This window comes from Falco cherrug, chromosome Z (assembly GCF_023634085.1).
Source record: "Falco cherrug isolate bFalChe1 chromosome Z, bFalChe1.pri, whole genome shotgun sequence".
Lineage (NCBI taxonomy): Eukaryota > Metazoa > Chordata > Aves > Falconiformes > Falconidae > Falco > Falco cherrug.
This window is the reverse complement of record NC_073720.1, coordinates 36709494-36729198: the sequence shown is the minus strand read 5'-3', so window position 1 is coordinate 36729198 and position 19705 is coordinate 36709494. Positions and strand designations below refer to the sequence as shown.

The 19705-nt window shown below is 39.3% G+C and overlaps 1 protein-coding gene across 1 annotated transcript in view; it reads right to left on the bottom strand.

Annotated features, from left to right (window-relative positions):
* ADAMTSL1 (ADAMTS like 1) overlaps positions 1-19705 on the bottom strand; it is a 190982-nt gene that overhangs the window by 127583 nt on the left and 43694 nt on the right. Inside the window, exon 5 of the mRNA XM_027807903.2 lies at positions 4937-5063. Within this exon, the coding sequence (XP_027663704.1) occupies positions 4937-5063 (127 nt within the window). The remainder of the gene's footprint in view (positions 1-4936; positions 5064-19705) is intronic.

Here is a 19705-nt window from a genome sequence, read left to right as displayed (position 1 = left end):
CTGCTCACATCTGTGTCGTGTAATGCCTGCTAGCAAGAACTATAGCTCTGCTCTCAAAGTAATGTGTTGCTTTGCCAGGTAGGGCTAACTCAGCCAATAAAAGCATATTATCTTTCATCCAAGCATGAGCTAGGGCCTTAAAGTTCCTGACTAGACCTAACTGGGGAAACTGTTCCAGCCTAGCTAAATCAGGATTCTCAGTTAACGGCAAAATAGTTATTAATGTTGTTGTTTTATGTCAAAAAGTGAAGAGGCAACAGGAAGGGGGAAAACTACACGAAACAATGACTTTTTTTAAACAAGACATTTATTAATCCAAACCTATAATATCTCAAAAATGTGAACTAGAACCCTTTTAAATTTTAAATTCAGTCATACACCATAGGAATTTCTGACACTTATATTGGAGAGCTTTATGGGATTCATACTTTTGTGGCCTCTTAATATTGCAGAAGTGAGGTGCCAAATGTAGGCAATCTCATAAAACTGTCACAAGAGCCGTGTGGAGATAAAGCCTGTTCATGTGCCCAGATTCCTCTGAACCTTATCTTCATTTTCAAAATCTGACTGGTTATGTTTCCTCAACCTATCCAGAATTTTCAGTCTCCTAAGACTTCTGTAACACTGGGGTTAAAGTCTATTCAACACACATTCTGTTCATATACGTCTCTGATACCACATTAATTAGCAATGATTGACGTTTTTCATTTCTATCAGAATTAAAATTTTCTATTTGAAAAGACAAATATTCAAGTCTTACAAAATTAATTGAATATTGATATTCTAATGCTGATTTTATTGGTATCATTCTGGTGCTCATATTCAAGATACCCAATTGGGATAAATACATTTTATTCATTTTGGGGAACAAAGTCCATGAGTTTGACATACAATTTTGCTGTATATATATCACTCTTATTGGAGTGAGTCAGGGAAAACAGTAACTTCAATTTTTAAAAAAATATTAATCATATTTTTACAAGTCTTATTTAAAGATAGTCCCATGTCATTATTATATTTGACCATCTCTCAGCTATGAGCTCTGGGCTAGAGTTAACAACTCACTGATACATCAGAGAAAAATCAGACAGTTTAAAGATCATGCAAGCTTACATATCATATAATCTTAGCATGTCTTTTCTGCCCCAAGGTATTGCTAGGACTGTATTTCACCTGATCTTGTTGCTCTCCATTTGAAATCCTAGCACACTTTACGTGAACTGCAAAGCTCTGGGGGATTTATGCTTATCACAGTGCTTCCTGCTCTCACAAAGCAGAAGCAGTAGGGATTGAAGAATAATTTCCTGAGGTTACAAGTGATAAGAAGGAAACATTTCCTGTGAAGAGACATGTGGAAGTAAGCATAGCAGTATTTAGTCACAGCTCACTACAACAATAAGCAGAGAGGCAGATTGCGGAGCAGCCACGTAGAGCACTCTGAAGGGGCACAAAGGATGTTAATGTGCAGGTAGTTTCCTCCAGAGAAGATGCATAGGGAAGCAAGGGAGAGTCCCAGGTAACTGGGAGGACAGTGGCCCAGGGATGTGAAGAAAGTGCAAGGATTTAGGAAAAGGTTATGTATTAGTTACATACCTCAGGTTCCTGTGAGAGATCAGTTTCTTCTGGTTTTGGATTTTGAATTTGGATTTTGTCCAAATGGTCTAACTGTCAGTTCTCATGATGAAAAATTCAGTTGTTTCTATTTCCCCATTATTAATGATGTTCAATGGAAATCTGGAACTGTAACTATTTTTGACAACCATGGCAAAAGTAATCAGATAAATATCTATTCTGCCTCAGCACAGCAATTTCTACATTTCTCTTTTAAAATTAATCTACTTCACTAGTAGATGTCAATCCTCTTTTACAGAAATACTACCTTCACAAAAGGTGATCAGCAGAATTCATCCACCAATTATGGGATGAACTTTTTAGCTCCTTGGTGAATTCAAAGAAGCCTGATTACATTTAGCTTATCTCCACAGGAAGATACATACACCCTTTCCAGAAAGAGGTATTATAAAAAAAAGTATCACTTTCTGCAGACTTAGAAAGATTAAACCACCCAAGCATAGGACTTGGAGAAAAGGATATTTCTGAAATGAACAAAGCTTTTTGTGGCTTTATTTTTTTTTTTTTTTAATAAGTAGAAACAAGATCATAGACATAGACACAGGGCTTTCTTTTTCGTAAAAATGTTGGAGAGAATTCGATGTCACATTGCCTCCTGCCCTGCTATGCTTCTGTTTCCGAGACCACTGGGAGATCTGTACTAGCCTTATAAATACTGAAGAAGCTGTTCCTGTAGGAAGTGCTGTTTAAAAGCTCTATGAATTTCTTCTAGTACTGTCCTCCTATTCCTCTGCATGATACAAACAGCATGGAGAATGGAACTGGATATGACCACCAAGAGAAAATGAATTCAGGATGATTAGCTCAAAACTGGGTCTGGGGTGTTCTGAGATACAAACAACTTCTGAAACTAATTGGACAGCACTGGAATAAAGGTCACTGTACAGTTTCCTTACAAAATTGAATGCTGTGCTCTGTTAGGCAAACAAAAATTCTACATGACCCCACAGTACACCTCTGCTGATATTTGGTCACTCCTGCACGTGCCCCTTCTGATTTTTTTCACGTCACAAGTCAGTCTGGCTTACATAGGCTTTTCATGCCTTGTTCATACCACAGACAAAATAGGCACAATTCTTGAGAAATGAGGATTATTTTATAGAGATAATTTGGAATTAAGCTATTGACTAGCCAAATGTAATCCAGTCATTCTACCAAACAAATCAGTCCCTGATCCCAGATATACTTATGTAGATGTGTTTACAGTGACAAACAAGCAAGAAGCTGACACAAAGTGCGAAAGTGACAGGTATTCAAACAGTGCGAGGAGGATAAATGCAAAAACCAAACAGCAGATTTTTAAAAGCTTTCCAACATTTGAAATCTTGAATTTTTGCAGCATGTACATAAACCATTTGGAAGCAAACCTCAAAAAGAATTCATCATATTAATTCACATATGTGAAGGAGATCCATAAGTGTGCCTTTGCAATTGTGAAAAGCTGATTTAAAGGAGCACTTAGTTTTAATATATTCAAAACTCATACTGTGTTGCATAACAACATGTATGTCTACAGCAGGGGAGAGAATAATGCTACGTGGTTTATGGAGTGCATGCAAAATCATTCAGTTCTGTATAACAATTACTTGCATGCAAATGCACCTGAACAATCCATTCTATGACATATTTTTCACATTTGTCTCACTCTAAGACTGTGCTCTCTGCCATCTGTTCTTCTACCTCTATAGCATTCTTTATACTTAATAGCAAATCATTGTGAGTAGGGATGCTATTTTATAAACATTTTAGTTTATAAACTGTGCATAATATATTAGTGCCTTTATCCCAGTAGAAAATAGAGGAGCACCTTTTTTACCACAAAGCAACTGAAAAACAATGAATTATTCCTACAGGAAAAGACATTTGCCAAAAAAAAATATAAAAAAATACTATCATGTCTCAAGCAGCCTGGAGATTCCTGAATCTGTTCATGCACATTGCACAATGAGGTGAAATTCCATTCCTTAATCTTTGTGAATTATTTCCTTTGCCCTCTAATGTGTAGTTCTGCCTCAGCAATGGAACCTTTATAAGGATTATTCCTTTCCTTCCTTCATACAAAATAGTTATTTCTTCCTTTCTTTCTTTTTCTTTCTTTCATTAATTTTCTTTCTTTCTCCCTTCCTTCCTCTTCCTTCCTTCCTTCCTTCTTTCTTTCCTTCCTTCCCTTTTTTATTCTCCTACTGTCTCCCTCTCAGTTAGCAAACCCAGACCCAGATGTGCACTGTGCTAACTGCTGCTCTGTGTGCTGTGCTCTGTACCCAAGCAGTTATTCTCTGACAGTGAGAGTTTTTGTACAAAGCATCTCTCTCTGTTCTGCACAGAAACTGGATGTTACCTATACTGGAATCCACAAGTGTACACACACGGTCTTCAGCAGGTGTTGCACTGCTTTTTGATTCTTTTGGGTCATGTGCTATTGAGCACTAGAAAAAGTACTCCAGAATGGTAGACCTGCTCTGATTAAACTCTAGTGCCACTGAGTAGGGCTGGGGCAGGTTAGCAGGCCAGCACACATGATTCCTTAGGTGTGCCTACACAGGCATGAAAATGCACCTTCCTTTTTACCCTTCCTTCAAACTGACCAGACATGCCCTATCTCCTGTCCCAAAACTTTTATAGCACCATCTATATGGCTCCATCTGTAACCCTGCCTGGGCTTCAGGGTAAGCTAACCCTGCCACTGGGGCACTCTGAAGCTGCTTTACTACTCTGAGTTAAAGCTGACTCAGTGTGCAGGAAGGCCCATGTCTGTTCATACCCATCCATGCAGGCACCTCCTGATGACAGGCACCTCAGCCCACCCTAGGACTGAGTCACCATGCTCAGCAGTTGGCCGACATGCTATGAATGTAGGTCTGGGAGGGAGCACTGGTAGGTCTGGGAGGGAGCGCTGTGCCAGGCTGGCACCACCATCTCCCCAGGGTTCCCCTCTGTCACAGAGCAGCATAACCCGCTTTGTTCAGAGCGGCATGGACTGACTCCGGTGCCTAGCCAGCTAATACGGCCAGAGCAGTGTGGGTAGAGCCAGCTCTTTCTGTTCTCCCACTCCTCCCAAGTAATTACCTGCCTGAGATGGGGAATGTACTGGTGACACCTTTTCACAGTCCTCTGTACAAACCCGCAGCTAGAGCTGTACTCAGAGCAAGCCTGATTCAATCCAAGAGGGAAGAAACTGTAGGGACAACGAGACTGACCATGATCACCCAGCTGCCCGAGAAAGAGTAGGGTGCAATCTAGCTTGCAAGAAATGTGTGTTTCACTAAGAGGGGAAGATGGCGCTTTAACAGAAGGGACAGCTTACATTTATTTGCTGAGAGCTGGGATTTATACTGGCCTCGAACCAACCGGCAGGTGGACCCATCGCCATTGCAGACCCCACAGTTATCTTCCTTGACAGTGCTTCCCAGCTGGCGGTCACAGCCAACGATCTGGCGAGAAAGAAAGATGTGCAGTTCAACATGAGCACCTACTGACTGCTCGATCCATCTCTGCAACTAATTACTGCCAAAGTTCTCTCTCAGCATCTCTGGAGGGCCATAAAGTACCTTAGCAATGAAAGAGGCTGAGCAAATCTGGCTGGGAGTTTGAACTGAATTCAGATGTGAGATAGTGAGCGGGTTAGTACTCAATGGCTTTTGCAGTCCAGAGAAAGGAAAGAGTATTGTCGGAGATTGTTTTTTTAGGGGATTGTGAACATTTCTTGGTCAGAGTCCTATCAGGAATTTCACTTCTTAGAGTTTAACAAAGAAAAATAACTGAAATAGGTAAGAAGACAGATAGGAAACAGACAGATAGATGAAAGTAAAGAGCAGCAGAGATAAATAGCAACATGGCTGAGATGTCAGTGAAATTTTACCTGCTATGCAGTTGGGAAAAACATGTGGTTTTACTTATGTTTGACAATAATCTCATTCCACACTATCAATGCCTGTGTTCAGACATTGTTAAAGATCTGATAAAGAAGGAGGGAATGGTTAAAACAAAAGAACTGAGAGTCAGAAATGCAATTACCTGCTCTGAAACTGGCTTTATGCTTATGTGCTCAAGATTTTAGAACTTGAATAGATAAACCAGAAAAAAGTTCTCACTTTGCAAAAAAGCTACAGTTCTCTGGAGAATCAAACAGAAATTTGTAATTAAATATATTTAGAATTAATTAAATGGAATATAAATTTATTTAGCACAGTACTAATGTAGGCCTTTTGTTTGAACTTTGAATTCTGCATTCAAGTTATGAATTTAGCACATAAATAATTGGAATCCAAGAAATTAAGCAAGTCCATACAGTGGTATAATTATCTTTACACATACTAGAAAATGAAAGGCCTTCTAGCATTCTGGCATGCAAAGGAAGCAATGAAAAATATTTGTGTATAAATTCTACTTCTAAAGAGTTCGTGCTATGACTCTTAGCCAAACAGAGAGTATATATAAACACAGGTAATTATAAATAAAATGTTTATTTCAGCTTTAAACTTTCCTCCATCTTTGACTTGCAGTTAATTCAGAGAGCTGGGTCCTAGAAACTGGTAAAGGCAAATAGTACACATAGCATCCAGGCTCATAAAAGTGCCTGTGTAACTTGCCCTCATACATTCAGAATAATATTCTTTATCTGTGCAAATCTACTTGTGCAGAATTGAAGAACTCTGTTAGGGTGAGATGTAATTCTGGGTTTGACACTTCCTTTTCGCTTGCCTGTGAAAATGCAGGCTTAGATTAATAAACAGTATTTACTTTTAGTAATTCAATTCCCCTTTTTGACATTATTTTACTAGTGGCAGAATAGCAGTTTCCTTGGTTATCTGTGATATTGATGGCATAATTAATTTAATTTCAATCATTATAGGTTTAGATTCAGACTTGATGAAAGCTATCATCAAATGTCTTTGACTTTACTCATTTCTGCTGGGTCAGAACTCGATCAATCTCCTATTCTTCTACAGTATATTATGACATCTCCAGGGGTATTAATGAGGGCTAATGGAGTAACAGGCATGCATAAATTATACTCTTCCCTGAAAACCTTGTCATACCAAGATTGCAAGGGACATTTTATCACATTAGAAACACCCTGACAAATAATGGTTAGATAGCTGAAGCAAAGTTAAGATTATCTTGTCTGTGGCTACTCCATACAGAACATCCAAGTATAGATATCTAAATTCTATGAGTGCCACAATGTAAGATTTAGGTCTGTTTTTTTCTGAATAAAAACACCCTTACAGAAGCTGAACCACCTTTGATATACACAGACTGGTTTACTTTTGCTTTCATGGATGTCTCTATATAGACAAGATAAAAAAAAATCACTTTCATGATCTGAACACTGTATGACATAATGCCTACAAATCAGACACATTTCCATCAAGTGAATTACAGCTTACTAGTACCCACAGTGAGCATGGTCCTGCTGAGGAACCCAGATATCAAAGAAAAGGTCAGAATTCCCTTTCATATCTGCTCATATCATATATTTTATATTCACTCAATGGTTCAGTCTAAAGTGATATCCAAACCTGTATGCCTTCACATATTTCAAGAAGAATATGTGAACTGCCTGGATGTAAAAAGGGCTGGATCTTAAATCCAGGTATGAGGCAACCAATTTCAATATTATCTTTTACTGCTTCAAAGCCTTTTTAATTTTATGAATCATCAGCTCACATGTTGCCATGGCCTGTACTCTGATTAAAGTTAATTTCTAAACTGAGCAATTTGGAGCTGGGTTGCAACTTGTAGAGGAAACCACCAGGAAAACCTCAGGTGTGAAAGGAAGTTATATTAAGGTTCGCTGCTCTTTTGAGTGGGACAGCCATTGTCACTGTATAGCACAAAAATAATTACTTTGGTGGAATACTGTATTTTGAATGGAAGTATGGCAAAATGGAGACCTCTTGTGAACACCAAAACTTACCTGGTATTTACAAAATGTATTTTAATCTTCCTGTACTTGGTAGTTTTTCAGATAGTTTTATGCTCTTAGAAATTTTGAATAAATTAAATAAATTTCCTATTTTTCCCCAGGTTTCTGCAGAGCTTTTTGCTTTACTCTGTTAGATTATCAGTCTTAATAGATATCCAGAGCTCTGGGCTCTGGGAATAAGTATGAAATTTTCATTAAAAACCCTTATGAGTGAATGTTCCCAAGTTCACTGTCTTTCTCTTTTTTTTTTCCTCCCATTTCTACCTAAGGAAATCCTTCTTCCATGTTTTGGAGGTAATTACATTTAGTAAAAAGGTTGGTAGTGTTTGCAGTGGAGTCACTGAAGCCTTAAAATGAAAAAGACTACTCCATATCTCTTATATTAGTTTTTAGTAGCTCTTACACAAAAACATTATATAGGCTGGACTGTTACGAAAGCAAACTTCAGACAAGGAAATACTAAAGTGCTCCTGAAAAAATACATACTTCATGACAATAATAACTTTTGCCTCTATAAGCAGAAGAAACATAGGTTTGGCTGAGCCAAGGTGAGAATATGTAATTATTTTCACTCTCCATCAAGGCTGCAGAGAGCTGACTGTTAAAGATGAAGGTATGGGTGAAAATAAGACCATTCCTCCAGAAATCTGTACAGAGTTAGCAAGGAACAGGAAGGCAGAATTGCTTCCTTCAGCATCCACCCATAACATGAACAAAACAGAGAGGTTTTGGAATAACTCTTCTCAAGGGTGCCAAAGATGCAATACACTAGGAGAGACCCAGCTATCAGGACAAGCAGATTGACTTGGGCTGCAGAGCTATGAAATTCTGTCAAGACACTGACCTATGGGCACACTCATCTGACTAGGGTTGTTTGAGGATTCACCATGAAAATAAGCACCTTGGTAGACACTGCTTGGTCATCTTGGTAGGCACAGCAGTGAATAGGGACATTGTACCTCTTAATCTACAGCTCAGAATAATGGTTTGGTGGACAAAGTTCAAAACAAAATACCGACATTTTTGAATCAGAGGTCTGGGGAATATTTCGCTCTCTGAAAAGCTTTGAAATGTCAACTCCTCATCCTGGTTTGAAACTACAAACAATGTCAAAATTCTGAAGTTTCTGTGGGATGGAAACTTCCTTTTCCAATGCATTCTAGCCCTGATCTTAATCTATCCTGGGGGGTTTAGGGAGATGAAGTCTTTTTGAGTCCATAAAGAGCTGGGAAGGAAGCCCCCACCAGGAATGAAAATGGATTACTGCATCAAGTTGTGCCTGGAAATGTTCTGAAGTAAGCAGTTCTCATACTCATTTCTATTACAAGTTAAGCTTTCTCCCCTTAAAGAGTGTAATGAGGCACAGACTTTCCACCCTGAAATCTTTCTAGTTTCAAATTGCTGAAGTGCGGTCAGAGGCTTGAACTGCAGATTGTTACCACACCAAATGTCAAAGGCAGCTCCATTAAGTTGCCTGACAATCTAATCCAAACCCCGTTAAAATCAAGAAAATGCACTTACAAGTTCAATAGGTTTTGGATGAAGCTGTTGCGTATTTCTAAAGGTGTTCCTATGAAACTCATTGCTATTGTGGTTAAATGCCCTTACTGAAGCAAAGGCAAATCATGCAGAGCTATCACAGGCCAGTACCAACTCCCTGCCCAGTTCTTTACCACCTCTGAAGTGAGCTGATTTTTGTATTCTCTTTATGCGTTTAGCATAAAAAAGTTAGCAACAAAAAGCCAGAATAATAACAGCTAATCCCTAGTTGGCCGAGCCTGTACTGTTTTCTGGCATAAGATACCATGGTTCTGCTCAGAAGTAAAGATTCCATATTACAATTTAGGCTGACGTCCCATACTTCATGCTGAGTTTGATTCTCCCCGCCCCCCCCCCCCCCCTTTTACTCTGCTGACAGCAAGTGAGTTGGCAAAACTGAAAAACAGGGATATTCCTGACTCTGAGATACGTTTGCAAAATAATTTTTACAGGACACTGCAAGAAAAAAGATGGTCATCAAATTAGCAGAATAACTTCTCATGTATCATTTAAAGGCATCAGGCTGAATGTCCCACAACAGGAGTTGGAACTAACTCGCTGAGTGCGTGCATGAATGTTATGTGTGTATGTGTTCCCCTTGTAGACTTGAACTTTGGCTCAGTTTAGCAGATTTTTCCAGAAATAAAACTGGACCAGCAATGACAGGTTCTGCTTTAGCCCTGCTAGCCTGGAAATGCCCTGAAGTAAGAAGTTTTCATAATAATTTCTATTCAGTATTAAGAAACTCTGGGCAGGAAATAATGTAATAAAGCAAGCTTGCAAATCTAGCCAATTATAAATAAATCTCTGTTTTTCAAAGGGCATGTCTGCAGTTCAAACACAAGAAGTTCTGAGAATCCGAAAGAAACAAAGTTGCCCTTCACATGGATATTAATGTGGGGCTCAATCTGGGACTTGTGTTGATTGTCACCGCTCAGCTGAAAGAAGTTTTGGATCAGAGTCAGTGTTTCAAGTGGGTCCAAAATCCTGTTTTACAATCAGGATGAAGAGCTTTTGTACTCCTTAAATTATTGTGGAGAGAACAAGCTCCAGGCTGTACAGCGAACTGGAATCAGACTGGTGTCTCTGATACAGGGACTCGCTACTCTGCCAAAGTGGTATCTGCCCTTCAGTTCACTGACACCTTGTGATGACAGTTCGCAGCCTCAGCACTTTTCTGGCACAGCCTGCCAACATCACCCTGTGACAGGCAGTCTTGTGCAGCACCAAGCACTAGGCACAATCCTCCCCTGTCCCAAGGAATTTAGGTGCAAGCACACCACAATCAGCAACTGTAAATGAAGACTGTAAGATGATTTTCACAATGGCAAAGCAATTTGTGCTGGTAACCGTAGGCTCAGAGACATGTGCAATCAATGTGTTTGATTGGCATCTGAGCCAAAGACAACTTGCAACTGTTCAGACAGTGTAAGCAAACTTTAGCCACTGATCAGTAGTGAAATTGTTAAATGTAACCACTGGAGTGACTGAGATCTGCCTTGCAACACACTAAGCACGTGGCTGACCACCTCAGTGATTTGTTGCTGCTGCCTGATCAGCCACTGATCTACTGGAACCAATTTGCAGATCCTGCTGGGTATCTGCCCCATCAGTCTGGCATTCCCAGCTAGCCAGGGTTCTCCGCTATTACTATTTTTAAACCCACAACAAGACCCTCATGGAGCCTCACGTGACCAGCACAGCAGCCACAATACCTTGAGAATCAGTGGTTCAGCCAAAGCTCTAGAAACAAACAGCAAACACCCAGCAGCAGAAGGAACTCAAGAGAAATTCCTATTTCTCATGTTTCCCTCAGGGAAAAGAATAAATGTAACCTTATTCTGAAACTTCCCTTGATTTAAAAAGAAGCAATTAAATCAATTTTAAAGATACAACTTCTAAATGAAGATTTATAGAGTCATTAAAATCTTGCATGTGGGAAAAGACAACTCCTACCCCTATATGCAAATTTCATTAGAAGGAATCTCCCTACATAAAAAAAGATTAATTTTTTCAGGTTCAGTTGTACATAACAAGCCCATTTATTGGGCCAACACAGGAGAGCCCACAGATGTGGAAACGAAGCCATATCTAGTTCTTTCTCTGATGATAGAAAAATCCAAACACTGCTATTCTGTAAGGAGCAAATTTAGACAGAATTAAGTTCCAAGAGTTTATAAACAGATGACAAGGTGAAGAAAAGAGGCTTTTGTAATTGTCCGTATTCACTTATCCATTTAATTTTTACTTTTATTTGGTTTTGGCCAGATTTGGGTTCACGTGTCCATATTCTGCCAGAGTAAGGATGACTTTCTGCTTTATTCTTGCGTGCTTGTGCTCTTATTGATGGAGTAGAACAAAAAACCCTAACTTTTTTTGTCAGAGCTCTATAGCAGGTTGTTATTAAAATGCTTCATTTTCTCCAGATGAATTGCATATATTGTCTGGATAGATAGCTTGCTTAGCATTTCCAGGGGAAAGAATTGCCATGTTCTGTGGAAAATGAAAATACTACAACAAAAGATTGCAAAGGCTATTGTAAGTCAAAACTCATAAAGGCAGCTCTCCTTCAGCTTCCTTAGAACAATGTGCTTGAGAAACCAAAAGTAAATTCAACAAAGTTTGCCCTCTGGACCCTTTCTTTTCTCCTAGGCTATGAAACACTAAACTGTAAAAGCATTTAATTGGTACTTGTGACACATTACATTTGACTGTGATCCTTTGTCAGCTCTGGTGACTTCATGACATCAGACCTCTCTTCTGTTGGGTGTAAAAGATTCCTTCTCTCAGACAGGCTTCTTTTGATGACAGGAGCAAGTCCTCTGTCAGTGGGGATCCAGCTGCAGTGCTTTGGTACTAACAGCACCAGCACAGACTTTCTGGTGCTTCAGGCAGTTGCACCATCTGTGCCATCAAGGAACAGACTTCACCAATGGTTCAACCACTTGAGAGATACAGCTCGTCCCCAAGCCACTGCTGAATGGGCTTAGTCTATATGGTATTCCAACCTGCTGCTCAGTGTGTAAAAGGGTGCATGCAGGCTCTGTGAGAAGGCACTTGAAATGACAGAGGAAACTAGCTAAAGTGCCTGCAACCCTTCTGTCCTGGATCTTCACGGTAGCTGGAAGTCTGGCCACAGACTTCAGTGAGAATCACACATCTGTTTTGATGGGGACTGTCAAAATTGCCCAGCCAGTGTGGAAATCTTGCCATCTTCATATAGTGCTAAACCCTCTGTGCCACTCTACACACCTCAGGTTTTTAGGTGTGCTAAGAAAATACGACACAGATGACTTCCTGGTAACTCTAACAGACCTCTTGGGAGTCTCCAAGCAGCTCTTTTGAATTTGTTAAGGTCGTAAATTACAGCATGCTTCCCCCCCAGCAAAGAGATGTTCTCTGTGTCCTGCTGGTCAAATACATACCCACAGCAGACAGCAGACAGTTTGTCTGCTTGCGAGTAACAGCAGGTACTGCTTCTGCTGAAAGACTAGAACAAAGTACCTTTGCAGTGGTGCTGATCTCTATTGTACCATAAAGTGGAAAGCTGATAGCTCAGGGCAGGGGAGTGCAGTTCTAATAATGCAAATGCAGATTCTTTCACACAGTAAACATACCCCCATTTCCATTTCCTTGCCACTCTCTGACATGAAAATGTTGTTACCTGGCATGATTACAGCAAATTAAGCATTTGGCTGTTACACTTATGACTCATTAGGTTATCCACCCCACTCCTTTCTGTGTGCTGGAAAGATGTCATGCTGGGGGAAAAGCTACTTCACCTCAGAACAATGATACTCATCAATAAGGAAACAAACCTAAGATTGTTATCCATAGAATATGAGACAGATGAGGACAGAGAGCACTAGACAAAAGTTCAAACAGCAGTTCAGCTGTTCAGTGGACCCAGTTCAAAAGCACCTGACCACCAGAAATAAAGAATCCAGTACTTTCTGAAATGTTATCTCCAAAGAAAGCATCTAGATTTGAATGCACTCCACAAAAAGATGGAGTGTATTGAATTTTGAGCTTAATTTTGAGCATTTAGACCCAGAAGCTTGATGCAGATATCAGAAACTGAAAAGGAATTATAATCGTAACACCAAAAGTCTGGGCTAAATTGCAAGACAACTTAGAACTGATCCTGTTGTAATACCTTCTACATACTTGAGGAAAAATAAGCATCATCTTGCCTAGATAATACAGTCATTATTACACCTTTTGCATTTTTCTTCTGGTGATTTATAGCCAGAAAATATAAAAAAATAAAATATATCTACAAACAGGAGCCAGAAATAGCTATAACTACAGGAGACTGAAATCCCAGCAACGTGTAAATACCTAGACCTTTTTTCCCCCAATGCTTTTCTTTGTTTTAACCTGACTTCTGTCATAGCCTTGGCAGAAGAAAAAAATTATTACTGCAAGCTATTATGGGGGACTGAATGCCTTTAACAATGAATGCACACTGGTAGAAACACAAATGATGCCTGTTTGTAGACATTTAATGGAACAAAGGTCACTCATTTCTTTACTTTGCCATCAAACAGACAAATGACAGGCACTTGTGGGAACGTAAAAGAGCAACACAGGTAAAAAAACTCTTTCTGGAAATTATTGTCTCAGAGTTTTCATAGTTAGATAATATGACAAATTAAAGTGCATAAAAATGGGACCTTATCAAAATAAGCATGTGATCCCTAGTGCTGCTGGTAGTAGGCATGGATGAGAATGGTCTCTAATATCGGAACAATGAGTGCTGCAGGGTGGAAAAATGCAGGTCATTTTCTTCCAGGGCTTCAGACAGGGCAAGAAAGACTCCTGACCTTCACCTTCCTCAAAACTGGAGTTGACTTGAAGGGTCTGATACGCAAACATATCAGACTCCAAGCAAAGGAACAACTAGGAATGACCATGGGTCCAGGTGCCAATTTCCAGAGCAGTGACCCAGGTGCATTCCACAGTGACAGTCGGAGCCTGAGGCAGTTTCATGAGCCTTCAAGAGCCTGCTGAGGGGACCACCTAATCCATGTTTTTTAAAATCCATGGTTTACCTGCATCAAACAAGTTTACTGTGCCAGTGAGTACAATATCTACATACCAAACACGCCAAAGACAGTGTTAAGTGACACTGTTATCCTGATTAGCTCTATATTTGGGCTGAGCTAGAAACAGGAAAGGATCCCTGCAACAACACGGATTATAAACGGACTGGAGAAAGAGAAACTGTCCATCCTGAAATCATGATAGACAGGCCATATAGCACAGTCACCTATTTATAGGTGACGTTCTTAGAAATACCCAGCTTTTTTATCATTCCATCTAATCCTGCTATAAGAGCTGTAATATGATTGATTACGTTATTCCACTATATATGAAAAAATTCTGTGGTCTTTAATAAAAACAACAACAATAGTAGTAGTAATAATAATAACAACAATAATCTTCATATCATCATCATCATCATCATCATCATCATCATCTATCAAAATCAGAGTTGATTTTCCAACAGCAGAACAGTCTGAGACTGCTGTAAATTATTCCAGGTTTATGTTGAAATAACAGAAAGCAAAAGTAGACCTCTTTTATCTTGATTCTTTGCAGAAATGTAAAGGTTTTGATAGGTCTTATACACCTGCCTGTATAAGAAACCAGTCAGTGTTTAACGTATCCCAGACAGAGGTTTCACCAATTTCTTGGGCTACTAAGACTCTTTCTGAGTCTTTAACAGGCACCATTCAACTAAATGTTGCTATTAATTGTAGCATAATTTTTTTCTCCAGGCTTTGGCAATAAAATTTATATCATCTTTCAGAGACAGTGGCTACACTTCTTGCCTTTGATGGGACACCTCACATCATTGCACCCTTTCAGCAGTTAGCTAAAAGGGAGTGTTCTGGTTTGGACATTTTTGATATCTAACCTTTCGATATAACAATGACATGAGCTTTGTAGAGGCCAATTTTTCATAGAGAAGGACACCTGTTGTCCTGTGCTGTGGCTGAAGTGTTTAAAGCAAAACCTCAAATTACACACTTTGCTGTGGCTTGTATTGCAGGCCAAAAACCAAAACCCACCCCAAAAGTATATGAAAAGAGGAGATGCCTGTGAGAATGGAAGGAAAACAATACTTCACGAACAGGGAAACTGCCATATTTTCACTTTCCTGGTTCCTGTGAAGCTGGGCTTCATAGGAGGGGAGGAGGAAATTACAGCAGAAGAGGAGGGCCATTCCATATGTATAAGTCTTTCTAAAGACTGCCCAGACTGCAAGCATCTCATCCATGAATGTGACTTCAGGGAAGCAACGCTCATTTACATCTTGTGAGGATGGCTACGATATTGATGGGACCTACTTTTTGGAAACACTGTACAGCATCTTACTGTCTGGCCACATATTTAATAAAAAACACTAGTTATTTAAAAAAAAGAATAACATTCTGATCTGGTGCTATACTGAAACATGCAGATTCTGCCATTGGTGCTGGAGATAGAGGCAGCTTTGCATAATCCTTGATCAGCCATCTGAAAAAGCAGAGGCTTTTCTTGTTCTTCCTTGTCAGAGTTAACAAAAGGAACTTTTGCGGAATTTACACAAGCAGAAGATAAAAACTAAATTGAGAGAGAACCAAGTGTGAAGACCATGATAACAGGCAGAACAAGTGACAGGGATAAGAAAAACAGAAAAAAGCCCCAAATGAAAATGGAGTATTTCCCCTTCAGCAGAAACAGAGAGAGGAATCCAAGATTTTTTGATTGTGGCAGGAAACTGGCTAACAGGAAGGAGATTTTGGTTTCATTAGTAAGAGACCCAATAGGTTTCATAGGTTATTGGTGTTTGGGGCACAGGGCTTTCAAAACGTGAGGGGCCATACTCCTGTACCCAGTGCTGCAACCTGGCTAACATTTGTCTAAAACCTGAAGTGTGGAAGTGTGAGGGAAGAAAGACTTGCTCCAACAGGCAGCTGCTTGGCTGAGCAAGAAAGGGAGAACATCCAGTTAGACATATGGCAGGCAGCAATGGGGACATATCAGGAAAGGTCACAGTCCACAACCAAATGAAGTCATACGTGAGACAGGATAAAAAATGTGTAGTGACAGAGAACAAAACAGATGACTTGGCAATCACAGAAGCTGAGAAGTCCACACATTTACCAAATCACAGTATAATTTTGGTGACCATCAAATAAGGCTGGCTCTTCATCAGGCTGTTGTGTAATGAAGTGAATGAAAGATGACAGAATTTTTCTTCGGGTGAATTTCCAGCAATCTGCAGATAGTACTGTGGTCTGTAATAACACCTCTGGAGCAGGAGCCTCTTGGAAAACAGAGGGTGGTGGTAGCTGCCAGACTGTCTGGCCCCTCAGATGACTGAGAAATGGATGCTCCAGAAATCAGACCAAATCCTTGTTAGAAGCAAGGGCATTCAGTTTAACTGTCATATTTTCCCCTGAAAACATCCACTTTCTTTTATAATTCCTAGATGTTTTAGTAGAGTTTACTAGAATGGAAAGAAATGGGGTGGGGGTGGGATGGGTGGGGTGGAGGGAGGGTTGTATATACTGCTACCCAGTTTAGTTCCTGTCAGAATCTGACAGCAATTTTCATTCTTTCTGAAGAGCCAGCTACTTCCTTCTGCTTGTGCAGCCTTCTCACACAAGAAAAAAAGGGAAAACTCAACACCTTTCAAAGCTGCAAAAAATGGAGAAGAGAGATAGGACACGGGCAAAAGCTTCAGCTCTTTGAAGAACAACTAAGAAGAAAGAAGGGAAAATAAAAGAGAAAGAAATAGAGCAAGGTGGAGGTAAAAATAGGAGAGAAGGAAAGAAAGAAAGGAGAGGAGAGAGAAAGAAAGGCAGGAAGGAAGGAAGAAAGAAAAGAAATAAGAAAAAGTGGAAAGAATGAAGGAAAAATTGAGAAAAGATCCATGTTGTTTCCTTTTCAGAGTGATTAACATTAGGTGTGAACTGCATGAAGCACAGTGGAGAAATCAAGTGTTTTAACACATGCTCAGTGCAGTGATTCCCTTTGTTTCTGTGATAGGAAAGGACAATCTTGATTTCAAATAAAAGCATAATATGAAATATTTTAAAAGAAATAGAATGGTCAGTTTTTCTGACATAGAAATGTAACTTTCAGATATGCAGTACTATAAACAGTGAATTTTTAGTGCTAATAAAGGAGGTTTTTTAAAGCTCTTGTTCTCAGTGAATGTGAAGGTGAGCAGGAAACTTGTTTTTACTTCAGTACTCACAGTGATTAGTGAGTCTGAAATGCAGCTTCCACAAAAGATAGACAATTTCTTATGAGTTTCATGGGTGCAACCAAAGATCACTGGCAAATTGAGACCAGTAACTGCAGCTTTGTAACCTCAACTGCCATATGCAGAAACTGCTTACATTCTCAAAACTAAGGCACACAAAAGGCAATACAATTAACTCTTCATTTCTGTGATTAACAACCTCAGGAACAGCTTGTGAGAACACAACAGGCCATGGGGCTGGCCCAGATTTTGCATGCTAAGAAATATCCCTGTGGTTAGTTCAGAGCTGGCACAGTTGTTGGATCCACTGGGCAAAATGCACTATGTCTATGTAAGCATACACTGATGTCACTTACTAATTCAGGATTCTTGCACAGATTGTAATTGAAGAGACATTCTTATTTGTTTTATCATTTTTTTTTAGCTGAAAGACATCCAATTCCTTCTTGGTTGCCAACTACAGTGTAAAAAAACATACCTAGGGGCGTAATCAGAACATACTATCAAATTCCATATACTTCTCTGTAATAAAGGCCCAGTCAAACGATCCTTGGATCAATGCAAGCCTGCTAGGATAGCAAATTTAAAGTTGCTTTGAGCAGTTTTGCTCTGAGCAATCCAGAAAATATACCTCTTCATCCATGACTCAGTATATACTTCTTGCAATGAACCTGTTAACAAACGTAATTCCACGTTTTAATCTTCACGACCTTAGACTGAATGCAAATCTCAGAAGACTGCATTTTTTGCAGTTGTGACAAATCATGCCTTTGTATTGTTACAGCTGTGTGCTGCACTGCCCTAAATCGCAGTTCCAGAGATATCTCATGAAAATGTTGTTGAACCCCCAAGATCATTACAAACCCTCACAAACTACTGAGAGCTGTGATTGTTATGTCTACAGTGTGCTAGCCATTTTAGACAAGACAGCTACTACTGCAAATGCATAGAAATAACTTCTAAGATCATATTTTGTTTCCTCTGAAATTTACATACCTTCACCATTCTTACAGAAGAAAGTTTATTGACACAAATGTTACAGAGCAAGATTGCTCCATTTTGTTCTTCCATAATACTACTACGGTTTGCCATTCTTTTAAAAGACCCTTTATAAAGGGCACAGAAGAACATTGCTTTCAAAGAAGGTTCACCATTACGTCTGGCAAATTTCATACTGTTTAGCTTTCTGGGCTGTTTAGTTAGTATCAGCTATTGCTAATAGTGACATAGTAAAAAATATGTCCTAAAGCATATGATTAGGGCAAACCTATTTATGAACATTCTAATGCACTACTTCTACTGTCAAAAAAATTTGACTGGCTAGCAGGGATGCATTGTGACAAGAATACTTGCAGTTGCTTTAAATTTAACACCCTCCCAAAAATAAAGGAATTCACTGTAAGGAATCCTGCATGAGCATTCATATTATTTTTTTTTTTTTTGACCATCCTAAAAAATAATGCAGTAATTGTAAAGTATAGGGGAAATGTTCATGAAGAAACTGAATGCTGAAGATCCTGGAAAATATACATTAATTGCATTTATGCATTAAAAATTACTCTACCATTCTAAGCTATATAAGGAAAGGGTTAGTTTAACTGAAATTCCTCAGGGACAGTAGTGCTAGCATGCTTGTTTATTTTCAAAAGACTTACCTTAGACACAGAGACAGTTAAAAAATAGCATCAGTCTTCATAGTTGTAATAGTGCAGCTACCTTCAACCTCCCAGGAGTAAGAAGTGCCATGCGAATGCTTGAATTTCTTTCAGTAGTGGATGCTTATGACCTCTGCTCCTAAGCAAAGGTTTTCTTGGAAAAGTATGCTTCATTTTTGGACCAAAACAGAAACCAGCCTGGCACCGAGCCTGAATGCACTACTCCTAATTTGTAGACCACTATAGGCAGAATACTTTGAATCATTTTCCCATCCATATTCCTGTGACTCCAGCTAAGTTTTTAAAAGATTAAAAAACACAAAAGAAGACTGAAATTAGTGTGTCTCATTAGGCAATTCACAATTTTGAGAAACTTGTGCACTCAGCTGAAGTCAAGAGGTCTAGATAATTGCCTTCTTCAGATCACAAATGAGATTAGACTAGTAACTGCCTACTGTGTTTCACTTGCTGCAGGACTGCTTCTGGCTCGGAACAAAAAATCAGAGAAAGGAAACAGGGAGGAAAGATTTCAAAGGCACATGAAGTGGTTTAAAATACACTAGAAAGCCAACAACAAGTCTACAGAGATTTGAAGGTGACTGAGTAATGAAACTTGAAGCTAGACTCAACCTTTTCTGAGATTCAGCTGTGTTCAGTACTTAACAGAGATGGTGCAAATGTCCTCCC